Below are 24,123 nucleotides of genomic sequence, written 5' to 3' on the forward strand. Positions count from 1 at the left end.
AAAATTTTCTTCCTCCCTCCTACTCTCTCTGCCCCTCTCCTGCTTGTGTGCTGTCTTAAAACAACAACAAAAGCAAATATAATATGTAGCTCTGACTGCAACTTTTTTAGAAGATGTTATGTTCTAAACTTCTGTGTTTTTCCTTCTAATCATTCTTGCCTTGTTTTCCTCTATATGGACTTTTTTTTTTTTTTTTGAAAAATAGTTGTTGTAAAAAACGTATGGAACTTATCATTTTGATCATTTTTTAGCATAAAGTTCATTTGTTGAATAATATTCTGTTGTATGTATGTACTGCATTTTGTGTAGCTGTTCATCCATTCATGGATGGGTGAATTGTTTTCACCTCTTGGCAGTTGTGAATAATGCTGCTAAAACATGGGCATACAGATATTTGAGACCTGCTCTCAATTCAGATACATACCCAGAAGTGGGATTGCTGGATTATATATAGTTCTTTTTTTAATCTCTTAAAGAAGTGCTAAATATAATTTTCTATAGTGTTTGCCCCATTTTACACTTCCACCAACAGTGTAAAGGGTTCTAATTTGTCCGTATCCTTAGCAACACTTTCTGTTATTTGATATTAGCTATCCTAACGGGTATGAGATGTTATCTCATTGTGAGTTTGATGTGCTTTTCTCTGATGATTACTGATGTTGAGTGTCTTTATATGCTTGTCGACCATTGTGTATCATCTTTGGAGAAGTATCTGTTCAAGTTCCTTGTGTGTTTTTTTTTTTTTTAATTTTTTTTTTTTAACGTTTATTTATTTTTGAGACAGAGAAAGACAGAGCATGAACGGGGGAGGGTCAGAGAGAGAGGGAGACACAGAATCTGAAACAGGCTCCAGGCTCTGAGCGGTCAGCACAGAGCCCGACGCGGGGCTCAAACTCACGGACTGTGAGATCGTGACCTGAGCCGAAGTCAGCCGCTTAACCGACTGAGCCACCCAGGCGCCCCCCTTGTCTGTTTTTTAATCAGGTTATTATTATTATTTTTTATAGTTGTAGGAATTCTTTATTATGGAAATTAATTCTTTATCAGATATATGATGTACAGTTATTTTCTCCCATTCTGTTGACTATTTTCTTTGTTGTAGAAAAGTTTTTAGGTTTAATGTAGGTAGTCTATTTTTTCTTTGTTGCTTGTGCTTTTGGTATCATATTTAAGAAGTCATTGCCAAATCCAGTGTTATGAAACTTTCCCCCTGTATTTTCTTCTAGGAATTTTATAGGTTTTGGTTTTACGTTTAGGTCATTAATTCATTTTGAGTAAATTTTTGTGTATGGTTTTCAGACAAAGGTCCAACTTCATTCTTTTGTATGTGGATATCTAATTTTCCTAGCAGTATTTGTTGAAGATGTTACTGGACAGAGGATCCGTTCAAACTCTGCTTTGGTTGATCACTGCTCGAAAATTAATACTCAGGAGACAAGTGATGGTGGGAAAGAAAAGGTTGCTTTTTCAGGAAGTTGGCAACCTGGGAAGATGGTGGTGGATTAATGTCTCAAAAACCATCTTCCCCATCCAGGCAAAGCTGGACAGTTTTAAAGGGGAAGGCATGGAAAAAAGTGAGGGGCGGGGGTGCAGCCTGCAGGAGAAGCAGGTGCCCAGGCAGTATAGTCATATGTGGACATGACCCTGAACAGACTTGCTGGCAGCAGCAGCAGTTGTTTCTGAATGTAGTTAGGCCTTATATTCTGGTCCCTTCACTCCTCAAGGTCAGTGGTCTGCAAATCTCAAAGTAAGTTAGTTCTACTGCAAATCAAGGGACTTAGGTTAGCAAGCAAGGAGTGCAAAACTTGAAGCAATTAACCTTTAACACTGGTTGAAGTTGAAGTACATTTGACTAGTCTATGCACACTCTTATCATGGCACCCACGACTGTTGTACATGTTTATGACTTTCATCTCCAGCAGGCTGTCAGCTATTTATTTTGTTTTTCCTTTTTTTTTTTATTATTATTATTAAAAAAAAATTTTTTTTAACGTTTATTTTTGAGACAGAGAGAGACAGAGCATGAACGGGGGAGGGGCAGAGAGAGAGGGAGACACAGAATTGGAAGCAGGCTCCAGGCTCTGAGCCATCAGCCCAGAGCCTGACGCGGGGCTCGAACTCACGGACCGTGAGATCGTGACCTAAGCTGAAGTTGGACGCTTAACCGACTGAGCCACCCAGGCGCCCCAAGCTGTCAGCTATTTATAGGCAACTATTTATGGGCAGAGACTATAGAAGGGTCCAAAAAGTGAATAGCTTATGAGCTGTTTAATTTTTACTCCAGAGTATTATATTTTATCTCATGTCACTTATGTGCCTTTTTATAGTGCCAGCCCTTTGAGGAAAAATAGTATAAATAAAACTCCATAATTTATATATGGAGCAGGTAGCCCTCATTCCAGTTGATGATGTCATCTGTTTTCCGGAATGGAAGATAATGGTACTGTTTTTTTCTAGGGAAAGTAGATGAATCTCTGCTACAGTTGGTTAGCCTACTTGCATAGAGCGCTGTGCTTTTAAAATCAGGGGTTGATCAGTCAGCATTTGAGGGTGATTATTGCCTCTTGGCAAGAGTATTGCTTTCTTCATGTTTCTTGGTTCACTTTTGAGAAGCACATGAAAGCTGTACACTCTCTGGAAAGTATACATATAATGATATGAATAAAATTTTACCTATTAGTTCATGTGGTACATAGTTCACATATACACACATACGTATATATACACACACACACATATATATATATATATATATATATATATATATGACTAGATGATATATTCTCTTGGTTCAAAAATTAGTATATAAGGGCATCTGGGTGACTCAGCCAGTTGAGTGTCTGTCTTCAGCTCAGGTCATGATCTCATGGTTCGTGAGTTCAAGCCCCACATTGGGCTCTTCTGCTCTCAGTGCAGGTCCTGCTTTGGATCCTCTGTCCCCCTCTTCTCTCTGCTCCTCCCTGTGCACTCTCTCTCTCTCAAAAATAGAAAAAAAATATCAAAAATTAGTACATAAAAATGTACATTATAATATAAAAACTTTTTTCTTTTAAAAATTTTTATTTTTGAGAGAGAGTATGCATGCATAAGTGGGTTGGGACAGAGAGGGGGCTGGGGACAGAGAATCTGAAGCAGGCTTTGTGCTGACAGCAGAGAGCCCAGTGTGGGGCTTGAACCCATGAACCGTGAGATTATGACCTGAGCTGAAGTTGGATGCTTCACTGAATGAACCACCCACACTCCCCTATATGTTCTTTAAAAAAAAAAAAAAAAAAAAAAAAAAGTGCATTATAATACTTGTCTCCATCCACCCGGTTTTTCTCACTGCTCTGTATAGCAAGCATTTGTATTTTCTTGGTATCCTCCCAGTGTGTGTTTATGCAGGTACACAGGAAAACATGTATTTGTCTGTTCCCCTCTTTCTTAAATAAACTGTAGCATAATATGTTTTTCAGAATATGCTGCAGTGAAAACAACCTAAAAATCATGGAGGCTTAAAGACATAGTTATGTAGACTTAAACTGATGGAGTCTGCTCTTTGACATATGGCCTAATGCTTGCAAAGGCAGGGAAAAAGGAGCATGGCTTTTAAAGCTTCTGCTCCAAATTTACACATATTGCTTCCACTAATACTGTATTGGACAGCCATGGTCATGTCTAAGTCAAACAGAGCAGGGATATATAAATTTTTCTACAAGCTGAGACGCCAAATGTAAATAAGAATACAATCCGCCACATATACTATCGATTATCTTTTTAGAATCCCTTATTTAATACTCATTGCCTTTTGTGGTGCCTGAGTGGCTCAGTCGGTTAAGCGTCCAGCTCTTGATTTCGGCTCAGGTCATGATCTCACCGTTTGTGGGTTCGAGCTTCGCATTGGACTCTGCATTGACAGTGTGAAGCCTGCTTGGGATTCTCTCTCTCTCTCTCTCTCTCTCTCTCTCTCTCTCTCTCTGTCTCTCTCAAAAAGTAAATAAACTAAAAACAAAGACTCATCGGGCTTTTAAAGGTGTTGAAGTGTACTTTTTAGCTTTGTACACGTAATAAAAAATTAATGAAAAGAACACCAACTTCATGGGTATTTAGTACGAAATGGTGATGGCCAGTAGCCTTGTGAAAGGTGCAAATTTCCATTTTTAGGTTGCCTCCCATTTCTAAGTGTTCTTTGGATGTATTTTTTCTCCTTAACTTTGCAATGAACTTTTTAAGATTCTAAATTTCTCTAAGGCTGTACTCTAAACTGTATGAATTGAAGCAACAAATAATTGAATCCTTTAAAAACTTGTCTTTTGGTCATTGTCTGTCTAGTGTCCTTTATTTAATCAGTACCTCATTTAAGCGTGTCCTCATTTTTCAGATTATGTGTATAGAGAAAACTTGGCATAGTACCCGGCAAGTTTTGAAGCATAATGGATGTTAGTACTTTTCTTACCACACTGTTTTATTTTTACTTCTTTACCTCATTCTTTCCTTTAATTTGCCTGTTTAAAAAAATGTGGAGTCCGTGGGACACCTGGGTGGGATCAGGCGGTTGAGCATCCGACTTGCTCAGGTCATGATCTCACGACTTGTAAGTTTGAGCCCCACATCAGGCTGTGTGCTGACAGCTCAGAGCCTGGAGCCTGCTTTGGATTCTGTGTCTCCCTCTCTCTCTGCCCCTCCCCTGCTCATGTGCACTCTCTCTCTTTAAAAAATAAATAAACATTCAAAAAAAATTTTTTAAATGTGGAGTCAATTGTATTTGAATAGTGACCTGATAAAGTTGTGTTAAGCAGAGCAGTTTTTATTGCTAGGAGTTGGAGTGCGGTGGGGTTGGGATGCTGAAATCTGTTTCAGTGCAGATGTTGATTACATTGAAAGATAGAAAATCAATGAGATAGGAAGATATAGAAGAGTCATAGAAAACAGATATTTTATGTTACACTTATTTGAGAATACTTGGTATTCTAAAGTCAGGATTTATGTTTTAAGGATGTGTAAAAACCATTAGAGAACAAACAAATACTGAAAACATCTGGCTTAAATTTAGTGGTACAGTTGTTACTTAACACTATCCCCTGAATTACTTCTTATGTGTGTTACTGTTTCTTATGTTTCATAGGTAACTGGATTTTCTGATATTTATTTTTAACATTAAAATTTGTTACAAATTAAAGCTTATGGTGAAATGATGTGTATGATGCCATGGAAACTCAGCCCTTAAAATATGTGCAAAAGTTTACGTTCCATATAGGGCCACCAGCAAAAGATGGACAATTTAAATTTTTATTATATTTTATATTTTGTATTTATAATTTTTTATAAGTACTTTGGGTACTTTCTTGCACTACTCAGCCTTGTTTGAATTTTAGTAACTTTGCAGAATTTTATCTGCTAAAAATGTACTTCCTTGCTTGCTTAACCCCTTTAAAATAACATCACATTCTAAACGTGGAGCTTTGTGATTATGGGGTGGGAAGTCAGTGGTTGAAGTACACTATAATTCCATTTTTTAAAAAAACTCTAACTTTTAGGGCAGAAAGTTTTTGCATATTGATTTGAATGCCAAGGAGTGTGTGCTTTATAAGGACTTTAGAAACCTCTAGTGATAAAAGAATATAGTTCTTTTAAGTTCTGATTTAAGAGTTCCATCTTAGGCATTATGATTAGAAGAATTGATCCACTATTCCTATGTCCTAACGAAATGTAATGTACTCTGTAATTGGTATTATTACAGTCTTTTTATTGTTTTACTTATTTGGTATGTATGTTGTGTTTATAGTAGCTGTTATAAGAATTATAGTTGACTCTACATTACAAACTGTTATTTTTTGCTTATAGTATTGAAAAGCCATATCCAGCACATTTGATTAGTTTATGTGGTTTCTCCTTATACCCCTTTACATTTAGTAAAGCTGTTCTCTTTAATAAACTAAAATATATGGGATGGTCTTCTTGGTTTGGCCAGTTGAACTCCAGCTATTAATGTTAAGAAGATAATCCTGACTCAAGACAGTGTAGGCAGGTCATGGGCAGTTTATTTTTATGTCCTCAGTTTTCATTGAAGAACTGTAGAATAAAAGATATAAGAAAGTCACTATTACATTTTTTATAGGAATGTGGTAAGTTTATAATCTATTCTATTACTTGGTGATTTCTTTATAAAGTCTCAAGATAAGTGTCTTCTGATAATCAATTTCAGGAAGAGCTTTGCTTCTCTATGGAAGTGTTATGTTTCCATTTTTATAAAATGAAATGACTCCTTTTTCATTTTGTCAACTATACTTAACCATTTTTGTTAGATGTCCTTTGTAATCTTTTACATTCCACTTAATTTGCTAAGTAGGACTTGATTTCAATATCCCCCCCTTATTCTATAAAGCCAGTGACTATAGCTTCTGGTATTTTCTACTGTGTGTGAGTCTCCTCCCTGCCTTAAGCCTATAAAAATCTCCCTTTAGATGTCTAATAGGCATCTCAAACTTAAGTTGGTCAAAGTGATCATCTCTTCTTTTCCTTGCACCTAAATTTGATCTATACTGTTTTCCTCATCTGAATTAATGGCAACTCCATTTTTCTTTTATTTAAACCAAAGAGTTGGATTCATCTTTAACTCTTGTAATCTCACATTCATTAGCTGATTTTGTCACCTGCTAAATACTGCTCCTACTCTGGTATAAGTTATTTTTTGCTGTACAATTGCAGTAGGCTGTTACTTGCTGTTACCTGCCTCCTGAATGTTAATGTGCTCACCTTCTAGTAGGTACATATTTTACTTAAAGTAAAGCCAGAGTCTTTTTAAATTGGCTACAAATGTGACTGGGCATCTACATATGCCTCCCCCTACCTCTCTTTGTCTCCTATTTAACTCGCCCCTTTGTTCATGTTGGTCTCCTTACAGTTTTAAAGATGTAAGGAACATTCCTGTTGCACAGCCTTTGCAGAAGCTTTGGAGTTAGATGAGATCACCTAGAGAGACTGTCTAGAGTGAAGAAAAGAGCCTTGGATCAAATCCTATATAGCAACACTCATGGTATTAGCTGAGATAGAATTACTAAAAGAAGACCAAGAAGGCACACAGAGAGAGAGAGAGCCAGGAGGAAACCCATTGAGTGTGCAGTAGTCAAGGGGAGAGTTTTTCAGGGAGGACATAGGCAGTATTGTCTGATGCTGCTTGTGAGGTTAAGTAAGATTAGTAAGATAAATAAAATGTAATCTTGGATTTAGGGACAAAAGAGATCATTCATGACCTGCCTAAGGGCAGTAAAGACAGATGATTGGGTGGGGAAGCAGTGGAGAGAGGAAGTATAAAGCAGTGCAGCATTTGAGAACGACATATATTCAGTGGCAAAGAACAAGTGGAGAGGGAGGAGTTGAAGATGCAAATTCAGAAGAATGGGATTGATCACCAGAACAGGATTTGCCCAGAAGGTAGAGGAAGTGAGATTCTCACCGTAGGTATCATGATTAGTCTCAATTGATTGGAGAGACACCAGCGTTAGTGCCGGGAAACTGAAGGAGAGATGTCTGAGTTTTTTTGTTTTTTGTTTTTTTTCTATGAAAGAGGAGAGATGCTAAAAATGAGAGGTCAGAATTTTGAGGAAACTAAAAGGGTCCTCCCAGTTCAGTGTTTTGAGCCACACATTCCTCTGGGTTGGGGCTACTAGATGCACACATGACACGAAATGGTTAAGAAACCCTGATGGGTTGTTCTTTAGAAGTTCTGATTTCTTATGGGTAGGGAGGGTTCATTCTCTTAGAAGGAGTCAGCAGAGGTTTCATTTGATTATTTGGGCTCTGGAAAAGAAGACAGTGCTTGTTGCTAGTGCACAGGATGCTTGTGGAATGGGGTATATGCTGGAAGTGCCAAAGGTGGTGGAGGGAAATTTGGTGGTCTGCAGCTTGGCCTGCAGGATTTAAGGTGGTGCACACTTGCTTTGGTGTTTGTATTCCCACATTGGCATTCACCTTGAACAACTCCCAGTGAACAGCTTTGTAAGGAAAATTGTTGTGGGGCTTTGATACTTTTACTGGTAATACATTGTGAGTCTTTGTATAGCCAGATGCTCTTTCTGAAGATTCTCTTTAGGAACTAAGGAATGCAGATTTTAACTATTTAAAACACACACAACATTTTCTTAGGAAATGTAGGATTATTTTCAAAATCTTTGAATAATGCTGAAAGATATTCTTTGGAGTAAAAAGAGGGGGAATTTATGCTAGCAACTTTAGATTCTAAGTCCTACTTGGTTTACGTGTTTTACTTTAAGATACTCTACATTAGTTCCCCATTTAATGTGTAATAGTGAGCCGGGGGACCCGGGTGACTCTGTCGGTTTAGCGTCTAACTCTTGATTTCTCTGTAGGTCATGATCCCAGGGTTGTGGGATTGAGCCCCATGTCAGGCTCCATGCTGGGTGTGGTGGCTGCCTAAGATTCTCCCTCTCTCCCTCTGTCCCTCTTCCCCGTTCACATGCTCTCTCTCTAAAAAAAATAAAAAATAAAAAAAATAATGAACTTGGATTGCTTCTATCAAATGCTTTGTATTTTCATCAAGTTTCTACTTTGTTTTACTTTTCTTTAGCACTCAGTACAGCTCACATAAAGATTCCTTTTTTTCCCCCAACAATTATATTTTAGGACTTTTGGTTATTTTAAGTCACTTTATTTGGAGGTATAAGCCATTAAATGGCTTTTGCTATAGAGATTTAATACAAAAGGAAGAGAGAGTTTTAGGCTTAATAGGAAGACTTACTTGCTTGTTACGTTTTCTGACAGTGGCACACATGAAATGTAGGTACAATTTTTCTACAAGCTTAGCAATTCAAGGACAGTCTGACAGATGAAGTATATAGGCATTTGGTAAGATTTCTGTTTTCTCTGATTATAAAACCTCTTGTTCACACCCAACCCCCTCCTCCATATACCTTTCTTCCTTTCTCCTCTCCCCTTCTCCCATTCTTCCTTGTTGTGTTTAAGATGTTTTCCCTTTTGTTTTTTGTTCTGTGTTATCATGCTGTCTCTTAACTTGAATGGTGCTCAGTAATACATCTTTAAACTGATTAAAAATAAGAGCCACTGAGCCAGACACTGTCGAGCACTTTATAGGAGTCAGTTTAATCCTCATAGCAGTCTTATGAAGAGTCTTGTTTTACAGGTGAAGACACTGGGCACATATAGTAGAGGAGGTGATATGAATTAGGCAGGTTTGACTCTGTGGGGCTTCTGGGTGACTCATTAGGTTAAACATCTGACTTCGGCTCAGGTCATGATCTCACGGTTGTGAGTTCGAGCCCCGCGTCGGGCTCTGTGCTGACAGCTCTGAGCCTGGAGCCTGCTTCAGATTCTGTGTCTCCCTCTCTCTGACCCTCTTCCGTTCATGCTCTGTCTGTGTCTCTCAAAAATAAATAAACATTAAAAAAAAAAAAGGTTTGACTCTAAAGTTCATGTGCTTTATCGCTATACTATACTGCCTTCCAACCATTGATTTAATAATATAGTAGTTTTGACAATTTTCAATGAGGTGAAAGCAATCAGCCTATCTATTAGTACTAGATACTTTTAATATCTAGGCATTTATTTTAATGACATGCTTTAAGGACTCCAGTAAAGTTTACAGTCACTAAATCTAAAAGAAAATTTTCATTTTTGGTCATAATTCTAAAAACTGGAAATTGCACCTTAAAATCATTTGAAGAAGTTGCATTTATCAGAGTATGGTTTATTAATACCATAGATTGTTTCACTTTAAAAGGCCTCTCAGTAGGTACCTCATACTATTCTGTCTGAATATTGTTTTGTCTGATAGGCTAGTTATTGAAGCTGTATATTACAATATTTAGACCACAGTTCTAGCAGTGAGGGAGTAAGTGTGGAATTACTTTCCCACCTTAAAAACTGGGAAATTGAACAAATTACTGAAAACAAGTACTTTCAGGGGCGCCTGGATGGCTCAATTGGTTGAGCATCCAACTCTTGATTTCGGCTTAGGTCATGATTCCAAGGTCATGAGATTGAGCCCCGTATTGGGCTTAGTCCTGAGCATGGAACCTGCTTAAGATTCTTCTTCCCTGCTCTCTCCCCCGCCTCTGTCTCTCTCCCCCTCCACCTCCTGTCCCTCTGCCACTCTTCCCTTTTCACATGTGTGCTTTCTCTCGCTCTCAAAACAAAACAAAACAACAACAACAACAACAACAACAAAAAAACCCAAGTATTTTCAGAGAATAGGCAGCACAGGAATGAGATACTTGAGAAAAGGGCAAATAAGGAAAACCCTATCATTGTCCTGAATTTCTACCAGGAGGTAATACTTGGACTGTAGTGCAGGAAGAGTGAAATTCAACAGAAGGTTGTCAGTTTTGTTGAGGAGTTAGAGATTAGAGTTCAACCAAGCCAAGATAGTTAGAATTGTGGAACTGATTACCTGGAGAGAGGGAGAGAGAAAGTGAAAGTGAAAGTGCTCTAGCAATGTGATTACAGAGTTACCTTGAGTATTTGGCTGAATACCAATCTGTCATTGTATGGGGTGCGGCCTGGTAAGGTTAGACATGAACAGTTTGTGAAGAGTAGTAATTACTGGGGATTAACATGAATAATTCCCAGAACTTAAACAAGGTCAAAAATTTTTGAATTCTCTCCATTTGGTTTTGAGAGACTTCATTGAATACATGGGTAACTCAGTGGAAGAGTGAAGTGAGAGTAGATGGGTTTTCAAATAGCAGCTATTCTAGGTCTACCCTGAAAAAGCTTCACACTGGTATGCAGATACCTGTTTGCTGGAAAAAGATCAGTTTTCTTTAATATAGGGTTTCTTAACTTTGTCCCTAATGACGTTTGGGCAGGATAGCTCTGCTTTTGGGGTCTGTTCAGTGCATTGTAGAATGTTTATAAACATCTCTGATCTGTACCTGCTGAATATTAGTTGCACTCTTCAGCTATAATAACCAAAATTATCTCCAGACCTTTCTACGTATCTCTTGGGGTACAGAAGCACCCCAGGTTGAGAACCAGTGGTTTTTAAAGGATTAGAACAAGATCTAGCACTCACTGACATTGAATAAAATGAAATACCAGCTATATATCTAAGAAGTAGCAAAATGTGACAATTTGGAGGAAAAATTGATTGATAGAAAGTGGACCACAAATGATGGAGTTGGCAACAAGAATGTTAAAATAACTATAAAAAATGCTCAGCATGCTCAAGGAGGTAATCGAAAGTGTGAGCTTAATGAGGAGGGAAATAGAAGATATAAAAAAAGAACCAAATGGAACTGACTACTAGAGACAAAATACACAATGTCTGAAATGAATTCCTTCTTGTGGAATTTTGCCAGTAGAGCACGAAGAAAAAAATGATCGAACTTGAGAATGTAGTAGTAGACTCCATCCCAAGTGAAGCACAAAGAGCATAAAGACTGCAAAAAACTTGGGATAATTTTAAAGAGTCTAACATACATAGCTAGAGTTACAGAAAAAGAGGAGAGAGAAGGTGGTCAGGAAAAATATTTGAAGAAAGATATTAAAATATGTCCAATTTGATGCAAACTATAAATCCACAAATTCAAAAAGGGTAACCATACAATCCAGGGCTGGTAAAAGCACATCATAATTAAGTGCTAAAAATAAACAGTGAAGTGGAAAATTTCAGGAATTAGAGGAAAAAGGCACTTCAAGTAGAGAAGAATTAAGATAAAAATCCACAGAAAGGTGGCTCAGTCGGTTGAGCATCCAACTTTTGATTTCCGCTCAGGTTATGATCTCACGGTTCATGAGATAGAGCCCTGTGTCGGGTTCTGCGCTGACAGCAAGGAGCCTGCCTAGGATTCTCTCTCTCCCTGTGTCACACAGAAGTCCGCTCTCTCTTTCTCTCTCTAAAAATAAATAAACTTAAAAATAAAAAAGATAAAAATCCACAGATAATCATCAGAAACTAAGTATGGTGGAAGGTAATGGAATGAGATCTTTGAAGTGTTGGAAGAAGAAAAGTGGTCAACCTACAATCCTATTTTTGTGAAAATACTCTTCAGAATAAAGGTGAGGTAAAAAAGTTTTCAGCCTGGGACACCTGGGGTGGCTCAGTCGGTTATGTGTCTTAACTCTTACTCTCAGGTCAGGTCTTGATCTCAGGGTCCTGAGTTCAAGCCCCGTGTTGGGCTGTGCACTGGGCAAGCGTGGAACCTGTTTTAAAAAAAGTTTTCAGCCAAAGAATAATAGAGAATTCATTACCAGCAGAATGCATCCTACTAAAGAAGAATTAAAGCAAATTGTCCAGGAAAAAAGCAAAATGATACTAGATGGGAACTTGTATCTATATAAGCAGAATGAAGAGTGACAAAAATAGAGGTAAATATGTGGATAAGCATAAAAGTTTCCCATTTTTAAATTTCTTTAAAAGATAATTGACTATTTAAAACAAAATAATATATCATGGGAAACATAATGTAGAAGTAAAATATAGGTATGCATGTATGACAATAGTAGTTTAAACACAGAAGAGATGAAATGGAAATGTGCCCATTGTATGTGAAGTGGTATAGTGTTATTTGAATGTAGATTTTGTTGGGTTAAAGATGGCATATTATAAAGCTAGAGCAACCCCTAAGAAAGTAAAACAATGAGGAATAGCTAATAAATAATAAAATGAAGTGGTAAAAATTACTTAAAAAAAAAAAGACACGAAAATCAGCTCAAAATGGATTAAGGACTTCAACAAATACCTGAAACCATAAACCTCCTAGAAGAAAACCTAGGTGGTAAGCTCTTTAACATCAGTCTTGGAGACGAGTTTTTGGACTTCAAAAGCAAAGGCAACAAAAGCAAAAATGAACAAATGGGACTACATCCATCTAAAAATCTTCTCCACAGCAAAGGAACCCATCAACGGAATGAAAAGGCAGCTTATGGAATGGGAGAAAAATATTTGCAAATCATTTATCTTAGAAGACATTAATCTCCATATATATATATATATATATATACACACACACACACACACACACACACACACACACACACACACACACATGTATATATATATATAGAGAGAGAGAGAGAGCTTATCCAACTAAAAACCATTAAAAATGGGCAGAGGATCTGAATAGGTATTTTTTCAAAGATGATGTACAGATGCCCAATATATACATGAAAAGATGCTCAACATCACTAATACTCAGAGTACAAACCGAAACCACAATGAAATATCACCTCACACCTGTTCAGATGGCTGTTATCAAAAAGACCAGAAGTGTTTGTGACGATGTGGACAAAAGGGAAGCGACCTGCACTGTTGGTGGGAATGTAAATTGGCACAGCCACTGTGACAGTATGGAGGTTCCTCAAAAACTTAAAACTACCATGTGATCCAGCAATCCCACTTATGGTCATTTACCTAAAGAAGAGTAATACACTAACTTGAAAAGATATCTGCACCCTTGTGTTCATCACAGCATTATTTACATAATTGATAAAGAAAATGTATTATGGGGCACCTGGGTGGCTCAGTCAGTTGAGCATCTGACTCTCGGTTTTCAACTCTGGCCATGATCTTGCAGTTTGTGAGATCAAGCCCTGCGCTGATCTTGGAAGTCTCTCTCTCCTTCTTTCTCTACTCCTCTCCTGCTTACGCACTCTTGTGCACACACTCTCGTGTGTGCTCTCTATCAAAAAAAAAAAACCACTACAACATTAAATTAAAAAAAGAAAACGTTATATATACACAATGGAATATTATTCAGCCACAGAATATAAAGAAATCTTACTGTTTGCATCAACATGGATAAAACTTATAAGCGAAATAAGTCATGGATGACTTACAAATGAAATAAGTCAGACAGATGAAGACACATACTGTATGATCTCACTTAGATGTAGAATCTAAAAACACACTAAACTTAGAGATACAGAAAACATTGGTGGTTGCCAGAAGCAAGGGGTATAGGATGGGCAGAATGGGTGAAGGTGGTCAAAAGGCACACACTTCCAATTATATATAAACATATATATATAAATTTATAAATTTATTATATATAAAAATAAGTTCTGGGGATGTAATGCAGAGTATGGTGACTGTAGTTAATAAAATTGTATATTTGAAAATTCATAGGAGAGAAGATGTTGAAAATTTTCGTTATAAGAAAAAAAATTTATAACTGTATGGTGATGGATGTTAATTAAGACTGGTGATCGTTTCACTGTACACACACACACACACACACACACACACATACATGTATGGAATCATTATTTGTACACCTAAAACTAATACAGTGTTATATGTCAGTTATATCTTAATAAAAAAGGAGACAACAGAGCCCACTGTCACTATGTGCACATACTGAGGAAAGGTCATATGAGGGCACAGTGAGAAGGCAGCCATCTGTAAGTCAGGAAGAGAGATCTCACCAGAACCCAACATGCCAGCACTGATCTGGCTTCTAAACTCCCAAAATGAAAAAAACAAAAGTCTATTGTTAAAGCAAAAAACAAAAACAAAAACCCCAAAACAAAAAGAGAGAGAAAGGAACAAAGATCAACTGGGTAAACAGAAAACAAATAGCAAGATAATGGATTTAAACCACATCAGTGATTACATGAAAATTAAATTCTCTAAAAACTCTAATTGAAAAGGCAGTTGACTGGATAATATGCTTAATATGCTTCCTACCAGAAGCTCACTTGGAATATTAAGGTACTGGTTAAACGAAAGAAGAAAAAGGGAATTCAGTGCAAAGCATAAGAAATCTAGAATGGTTACATTAATGTCAAAGTGTATTTCAGGAAAAAAATATATTACCAGGGATAAAAAGGAACATTTCATAATGGTAGAGTCAATTCATAAAAATTATGTAACAATTCTAAAACTGCATTATTTAAAAAAAAAATGTTTATTTATTTTGAGAGAGAGCAGGGGAGGGGAAGGGAAAGGTGGGGGGAGAGAGAATCCCAAGCAGGTTCCATACTCAGTGCAGAACCTGATGTGGGACTCGATCTCACGACTGTGAAGTGACCTGAGCCGAAATCAAGAGTCAGATGCTTAACTGACTAAGCCACCCAGGCACCCCTATATGTGTAATCTAATACCAGAACTTCAAAGTACATGAGACAGAGACTGCCAGAACTGAAACAGGCAAATCCACACATAGATTTGAACATGCTTCTCTCATTAATTGATAGAAATTAGTGATGATGTAGAAAACTCGAATAATCAAATAAGTGGATCTGACGTTTATGGATAGTTAACCTGGTAAGAGAATACACATTCCTTTGAAGAGTACATGGAATATTACCAGATACACCCTTAATGTTTGGGCATCAAAGAAGTCTCAGAAAACTTAAAAGATTTCAAGTCCTATGAAGTAGGTTTTGTGAATAGAATGGAATTATTTTAGTAATAGATATTTGGGAAATCCTCAGTTACTTGGAAACTAAACAATATTTGTAAGTAACCTGTGGGTCAAAGAAGAAATTGTGAGGGAAAAAACTGGTTTTTCAAATGAAAAAAATGAAAACAATCAAAATTTGTGGAATGCAGGTAAAACAGCACCTATGGAGAAATTTATTGCTTTCAATGCTAATACTAGAAAAGAAAAAACTAATGTCCGTGATCTAAGTTTTTTTTTTAATTTTTTTTTCAACGTTTATTTATTTTTGGGGACAGAGAGAGACAGAGCATGAACGGGGGAGGGGCAGAGAGAGAGGGAGACACAGAATCGGAAACAGGCTCCAGGCTCTGAGCCATCAGCCCAGAACTCACGGACCGTGAGATCGTGACCTGGCTGAAGTCGGACGCTTAACCGACTGCGCCACCCAGGCGCCCCCTATGATCTAAGTTTTTATCTGAAATCAATAAAAGACGAGCAAAGTAAACCTGAAATAATTTGGAGCAGGAAATGAGAGCAAGAAACTATGAAATAAAAAACAAGCCAACATTCAAGAAGATCAAGTTCAACAGTTGAGTTTTTTGAAAAGATACAAAATTGATAAAGGTCTAATGACTGATTGAAGAAAAAAGAAAATATTACTGTCTGATTAATAACCAGATGTGAATGTCACCACAGATCAGACATTAAAGGGATAATGAAAAAATATACTCATGAATTTGATAACTTAGATGTACAAATTCCTTGAATAGTACAACTTCTCAACAAATAGAAGTAATACAAAGTCTGAGTAGCATATGAAGAAATTTGAATTCATTATCAAAAGTCTTCACAGAAAATACTGAATCCTATCAAGCATTTAATCTTTTTTTAAAAAATATTTGTCTATTTTTAGGAGAGTGCAAGTGGGGGAGGGGCCGAGAGGGAGACAGAGGGTCTGAACCAGAACCAGGCTTTACGCTGACAGCCTGACAGCAGAGAACCTGTGCAGGGCTTGAACTCACCAGCTGAACCGTGAGATCACGGCCTGAGCTGAAGTCAGACGCTCAACCAACGGAGCCACCCAGGCGCCCCCTACACTTCTTAATTAGCATTTTACTAACTGAATATACCTAAAACTGATACCATCTTAAACAGTATCCAAAAAATGCAGTATAAGCGAATCTTACTTTTTTGGATATTTTCGTACTCTGTCATTTAACTTTATTTTATCATTTTTAATTAGTCATAGGATGTAAACAATATGGGAGGGGAATATCAACGATCTTTGTAATTCTGCATTCTTCAAAAGCAAATTATTCTTTCAGAAAATGTTTTTGCTGGGCCTACCTCACCCTCAGCGTCTCTGGGCAGTGGGAATGAGGCTGCACTGGGATCAGTCACACAGCCAAAGAAAATTCGAGGAATTGGGTTTGGAGACATTTTTAAAGAAGGCTCTGTGAAACTGAGGACGAGAACATCTGGCAGTGAAGCAGAAGAAAAGAAAACAGAAAAGGTAATAATGGTGAACTTAGATTAACTCTACTTAACTCTCTCATGAAGCACTTTTTAAGGTTTAAGTCAGTTTGCAACTCTGTTACACACCCTTTTTTGAGATTGCTAATAATTGGTTATGATTGAGACGACTGTGAGAAACTGTTTTCAGCATTACACTGATTAATGTTTATGTTTGATTCTTATAAAATGAGAATGTTTATTGGTATTAATACCAACTTTTCTAAGTTTTTAGTTACCATAGGTAAAAATGGAAAGGGCAGGAGTTTTTTTGTTTTGTTTTGTTTTTTGCCTTTTAAAGCTAAAATTACATACTTTTTCTTTAAATTTGAAATAGGCCTAAAATGGGTCATTTTAAAATGGATTCACAATGAGGTATTAAGTTAATTAGGCACTACTTAACTCTCCTCTGAATTGTTGGCAGTGGTGAAATTTGCTTCTCCTCTAAATGTATGGAGAACTTTGTTTTTCATTAGCATTTTGATGGCATTATGAAATAAATCAAAATGAATGTACCATAAATTATAACATCTAATAATAGGTTTCAAAGATTTTTTTTTTAAGTTTTATTTATTTGAGTAATCTCCCACCAGGTGTTGGGTTTTAATTCACAACCCCGACATCAAGAGCCGTACGATCCTCTAACCAAGCCATGCAGGCACCCCTTTAGTAACAGATTTTGAAATAAACTAATAACGTTTTGTTTTGGGGGAAAAGAGCTACAATTTTTAGAACATGAATTTCAAGGCTGTTCTTTGAGGTTCACACCTTAGAGGTACAGATTGAGTACTTCAGTTAGGAGGTTTTCCTGTTGACTTTTAGGGCATTGTTTCATTTTAGTTCTCAGTTCTATGTCTGTATTTAAGTTTTAAGAGTTGAAAGTATTTCAGTATTTACTTACCTAGTTCTGCTATATTTCACTAATTAGACTGATTTGGTTGGTGAAATATCTTCTCAAGTTTTCTTCTAAAATGGTTAGTTTCCACATGTTTTTTCTTTCCCAGTTTGCTACATATATTTTCATGTAATAATGATTTGGGTTCAGGAAAGAGAACTTGTACTTTCTACCCTACCCTCTCCTAGCTCTGAGACTGTCTGGCAGTAAGATTATGGGGCCTAATTGGTTCTTGGTTTTGATACCTTGATTCAAGGTAAAGATTGGAATTCTTGTGGCTTTTGGAATGGTGCTGTATAGCCAGCCATATAATAGCCAGGGATGCTGGAGAAGCACTGTTTGCATTATGAAGGACATTAGATAATCTGGGGCTCCTTTCTAACTTTAAAGCTTATGATTCATAACGAATAATTTTATTTAGTTAATGATTACACTAATACTCTTTCAGTTGCCACTTACAATGTTCACTACTCAAGAGTAACTGTTAGTGAGAGTCCTCTCAAATATCACCCTATTTGAGAGCCTTGCAAGCCTTGCTTTTGATCACTGGTCCAGGAATTGATAGAGAGCACATTTGCTATATTTGTAGGTGATTGATATCAGATTAGAAGAAATGATGGTTAGACTTGTGAAAAATTAAAGTATCTTAAAAGAGAAACAGAACACACAGTGATAGGTAAGTTAGTAGTATATTTAGATTTTTAACTAATGAAAGCTAAGGTCAAAAGTAATGTTCTTTCTGGGGAGAGAAGTCAAGGAAAACACTAGTATGAAGGACTTACTTTAGTCAATTACAATGTAAAATTTTCTACTGACTATAGTTGTAAGGGTTGTAACATTACCTAGGTGTTTTCATTCAGATAGCAGCAATGAAGTATAAAGACCTTTTTTTTTTTTTTTTTTTTTTCTCTGTCTCATCCTAGGGAAGTTTAGTGCTGTGGTTTAAAAGCCCACTTTCTAGAGTCAGACTTCCTAGGTTCAAATCCAGGCTCCACTACTAAATTACTGTTACGGTGGGCAGGTTTCTTAACTGCTTCCTAGTCTGTAAGAGGAACGAATAATAATGCTTACTTTATATAGATTATTCAGAGGATTAAGTTATAAGGTATGTAAAGTGTTTAGCTAAGGAGTTCCTACTCAGTACATTTTCAGGTGCTATTATTTTTATTTATTTTGGAGGTTTAACATTAAGTGACACTTATGGGTATTATGGGTATCAGAATGTGTATTATTCTTAAGATAGGAAGTTTTAAAAATTTGAAGTTCTGAGCTATCATTTCAGTAGTTTTGTTATCTCTGTCTTTTCAGTCACATTACTAACCTGGCTATAAGTACCATTAGGGAAGGCTGCTTACTGCAAATGAAAATTTTGTTTAATACTGTTATCTTAATTCTCACTTAAAATAGTTGATACCGTCCTTTTCTTTTCTAGCCCTTAATTATACAGTCAGTAGGATCCAAAACTCAGAGTGTGGAGATAACAAAAACAGACACGGAGAGTAAAATTAAAGGTAAATTTTTGAATAAAATTTTCATGTTGGGAAAGAAGCATGCTCAAATGTATTATTAGATTTTTTTGAAACTGTGTATCAACACTGTACTACTTGATCAGAGTATTAGAGCCTACTAGAGGTAAGCACTGCAGGGTCAAAGAGTTCAGTGTGCTTTGTTCACTGATGTATCTCCCTACAGTTAGAACCAGCGCCTAGAACATATTAGCACTAGGAACTATTTGAAAGTATGAATTAATGAAATTGTTACTTAATTCAGTATATAGTGTCGGCCGACATTATTAAATTCATCTTTAACAGCTTCTAGTGTACTTTTTTTAACACAAAGTAGAGGCTTAATAAGTATTGTTAAAAGAACCAATTTATTTAATCTGCATTATTTACTTTGTTTATTTTAGCTAAGGAATATTGTAGAACATTATTTGCCTATGAAGGTACTAATGAAGATGAGCTTTCTTTTAAAGAGGGAGAGATAATCCACTTGATAAGTAAGGTAAGATACTTGTCAGGTGTTTGGTGAATTATTTAATTTATTCATTCTTCTATTTCCCCTACAATGTAAGCTCTGGAGGAGCTGGGATTTTGTCTTGGTTCTGTGTCCTGAGAACATGACACATAGTAAATTCTCAGAAAGTTTGTTTTGAGTAGATTTTTATTGTCTGTTTGTATAATAATTGATGTTTTGGGGATTACTTTTGCCATCCTGTTATATTTTCTCTCTAGCCCCAGCTCCTCTAAGTTTCTGTTCTCACTTCCTAGTTTACCCCATTACATTTTTTTTGCATCTAATGCTTTTTGTATCGTTTCTAATATAACAAGAAAAAGAATGGGGCCCCTGGATGGCTCAGTCGTTTAAGTGTCTGACTCTTGATTTCAGCTCAGGTCATGATCTCATGGTTCATGGGATCGGATAGAGCTCTGCATCTGGCTCTACACTGACAACAGGGGAGCATGGTTGGGATTATGTTCTTCCTCTCTCTCTCTCTCTCTCTCTCTCTCTCTCTCTCTCTCTCTGCCCTTCCCTCACACCCACACTCTCTCTCCCTCTCTCTCTTTCTCTCAAAAATAAACTTTAAAAATTAAAAAAAAAAATGAATAGGGAAACAATTCCATCAATATTGTAGACGTTTATGAGACCATACTGTGTTTGGAAAATGATGCAGCTATTTCAAAGAGTTAAGTAGTTTTATAACTTAGAATGAATTATGGAAAAAGAAAAGGAAAACCCAGGAGTATTTGGGTCTGGGCAGAATCCTTTAACTATTTTTTGTTGTTGTTATTGTTTTATTTTTGAGAGAGTGCAAGCGAGGGAGTGGCAGAGAGAGGGGGCTCTGCACTGACAGCAGTGAGACTGATGTGGGGCTCAAACTCACAAACCGCTTGATCACGACCTGAGCTGAAGTCAGATGCTCAACTGACTCAGCCGCACAGGTGCCCCTGTAACTATCCGTAATAGAAGAAAACTATAAATAAAATACAGTTTTTGTTAATGACTGTATAGCACAATTTCTGAAAAATTTTCCCTTGTCTTAAATTGACTTTGTTATCGGATGGTTTAGTATATGTAATTTTTAATATCCATACAGTTTTGGACTGGTTGCACCTTATTTCTCATGGCCAGGTGGTATTTAGAAGGAATTGTAGAATAACTTGTTAATTTCTAGAGAAATGAATAATATGATTGTGTTTTGGTATATAAAGTGTTAAGAATGTTAAGTAAGATACAGGTTAGAAAGTCATATTCTCTGTCCACCCTCTTCTCAGCACTTTGTCCTTTCTCTTCGCTGAAAACCTTTTATCCTCATAAACCAAATTTTAAAATTATTTGACTCATTTGTTTTTTATTTATTTTTTAGTTTATTCATTTTTGAGAGAGAGAGACATAGAGCGTGAGTGGGGAGGGACAGAGAGGGAGGGACACGCAGAATCTGAAGCAGGCTCCAGGCTCTGAGCTGTCAGCACAGAGCCCGATGCAAGACTCGAACTCACAAGCCGTGAGATCATGACCTGAGCCAAAGTTGATGCTTAACCAACTGAGCCACCCAGGTGCCCCTAAAATTTTTGACTCATTAAAAAAAAAATCCCAATTTTATAACTACTGCTGGAAGTAATGTATGGGTAATATTTGCTTTTTAGGGAGGACCTTATGATCTGTTTAACTTTTTTTTTCTTTTTCGTAAAAAAAAATTTTTTTTTAATGTTTATTTTTGAGAGAGAGAAACAATGTGAGTAGGAGTTGGGGAGGGGTGGGAAGGAGACATAGAATCTGAAGCAGGCTCCAGGCTCTGAGCTCGAGCCCACAAACTGTGATATCATGACCTGAGCCACAGTCAGACATTCAACCAGCTGACCCACCCGGGCTCCCCAACCCTTTTTTTTTTCTTGTGAAAATAATGGAATTCAGTATTTTTATATTTTGTTGTGAACTTTTTTCTTATTTAAAGATAACACCTATTATTAATATTATATAATATTTTGCATTGTGAATGTTATATTTATTATTATATTTCAATTTTAAATATAATACTTGTGTATAGTTTATAGTATTTATATAAATAAGTTTATATAATGTTTAATAAGTAAATATATATTTAAATAATATAAAATTAATGTAATTATTTGATTTTTCATTTGCATTATAGGAGACTGGAGAAACTGGCTGGTGGAAGGGTGAACTTAATGGGAGAGAAGGAGTATTTCCAGATAATTTTGCTATTCAGATAAATGAACTGGATAAAGACTTCCCAGTAAGCTTTTGTTTTTCAATGATGATAACTGTTTAATGAACCTTTGGCCAGTATTTCTTTACAAACAGTTTTGTTTGCATTATTACTGAACAACTTTATGAGGCGGTTTCCAGTTTATATATTCAGGTAAAATTGATTTGAGCTGTAGTAAAACAAAAGAATGTTTCAGTTCTGTGCTTTATTTCAGGTTTTCTTTCCCCACTGACTATATTGAAAAGTAACCTTAGACTTCATTACTTTATTATAATTTAAAGAAAAAAGTCTCTCATACTAGTTAGACAAATTAACACTTGCCTGGAACAATTTATACTTTAATTGTACTTTTGTTGAAAATCTTATTTTAAGGAACTGTTAATCTTACTATATTACTCTGTAGTGCATTTTTGGGAGGGTAAGAGGCAGTCTTTGCTTTCTTACAAGACTTAAGACCTCTGTCTCACTTCTTACAGTGAATAAAGTGAGGCTGAGTCATTCATCAGTGATCTTTTGCTTTTCTGCAACTTGATCCCTTTTTCCCCCGTGGAAGAATGGATCTAATTGAGGATTGATTGATTGACTGAAGTATAATTACATACAGTGTCCTATTGGTTTTAGGTACTGTAGATCATAAGGTTTAGATATTTTTATATACTACAAAATGGCACCCGTGATAAGTCTAGTTATCATCTATCACCATACAAAGTTATTATAACATTGTTGACTATATTCTCTATGTTGTTCATTACAGCCCCATGACTTAGTTATTTTATAACTGGAAGTTTGTACTTCTTACTCCCCTTAATCTTATTTTATCTGCTCCCTATTTCACCTTCTCCCTTACGGTCACCAGGAGTTTGTTTCCTATGTCTATGGGAGTCTATTTCTGTTTTGTTTATTCATTTGTCTTGTTTTTTAGATTCCACATATAAGTGAAATCATACAGTATTGTCATTACTGTCTGACTTATTTCACTTAGTATATTATTGTGTAGGTCCATCTGTGTTGTCACAAATGGTAAGATTTCATTCTTTTAATGGCTGAGGAGTATTCCATTGTGTATGTATACATCATCTATATATAATATATTATCTTCCAGTAGTGAACAGTTTTACTTCTTCCTTTCCAATTTGGATGCTTTTCTTTTTCTTGCCTAATTGCTATGGCCAAGGTTTCTAGTACTATGTTGAATAAGCATGGGGGAGTCCTTGTCTTATTCCTGATCCTAGAGGAAAGCCTTTTAGCTTTTCACCATTGAGTATGATGTTAACTGTGGGTTTGTCATGTATGGACTTTATGGTTTTGATGTACATTCCTTCTATACCCACTTTGTTGAGAGAGTTTTTATAAATGGATATTGTATTTTTTTAAACGGTCTTTCTGCATCTGTTAAGATGATATGATTTTTATCCTTCATTTTGTTAAAATGGTGTGTTATGTTGATTGATTTGCAAATGTTGAGTCATTCTTGCATCCCTGAAATAAGTCCCACTTGATCATGGTATATGATCCTTTTGACATATTGTTCAATTCATTTTGCTGATATTTTGTTGGCGATTTTTACATCTATATTCACCAGGGATATTGCCTGTAATTTTCTTTTTGTGTGTGTGATATCTGTCTGGTTTTGATATCAGGGTAATGCTGGCCTCGTAAAATGAGTTTGGAAGCATTCCTTCTTCTTCGATTTTTTGGAATAATTTGAGAAGGATAGTTACTAACTCTTTAAATGTTGGTAGAATTCATCTGTGAAGCTCTCTGGTCCTGGACCTTTGTTTCTGGGAGTTTTAAAATTACTGATTGAATTTTATTATTTGTAATCGGTCTATTTATTATTTTTTTGTAATCAAGTCTTGGAACCCAGAAGAAATGGATACATTTCTAGAATCATACTTTTTATGTGGTTATCATGATTATCCATTTCTTCTGTGTTTGCCGATTTGTTGGCATGTAATTGTACTAATTTCTTAGGATCCTTTATATTTTTATCGTGTCAGTTATAGCTTCTCGTGTTTAATTTATTTATTTGGGTCCTGTCTTTTTCTCTTCATGATTTTGACTAGAGGTTTATTGATTTTGTTTATCTTTTCAGTAATCTGCTTTTAATTTCATTGATCTTGTCTGTTTTTCAATCTCTGTTT

The 24,123-nt window shown here is 36.2% G+C and overlaps 1 protein-coding gene across 1 annotated transcript in view; it reads left to right on the forward strand.

The window, feature by feature from the left end:
• CD2AP (CD2 associated protein) overlaps positions 1–24,123 on the forward strand; it is a 140,592-nt gene that overhangs the window by 70,206 nt on the left and 46,263 nt on the right. Inside the window, exons 6-9 of the mRNA XM_011282366.3 lie at positions 16,667–16,854; positions 19,181–19,259; positions 19,658–19,752; positions 21,902–22,006. Of these exons, the coding sequence (XP_011280668.1) occupies positions 16,667–16,854; positions 19,181–19,259; positions 19,658–19,752; positions 21,902–22,006 (467 nt within the window). The remainder of the gene's footprint in view (positions 1–16,666; positions 16,855–19,180; positions 19,260–19,657; positions 19,753–21,901; positions 22,007–24,123) is intronic.

Source organism: Felis catus, chromosome B2 (assembly GCF_018350175.1).
Source record: "Felis catus isolate Fca126 chromosome B2, F.catus_Fca126_mat1.0, whole genome shotgun sequence".
Classification (NCBI taxonomy): Eukaryota; Metazoa; Chordata; class Mammalia; order Carnivora; family Felidae; genus Felis; species Felis catus.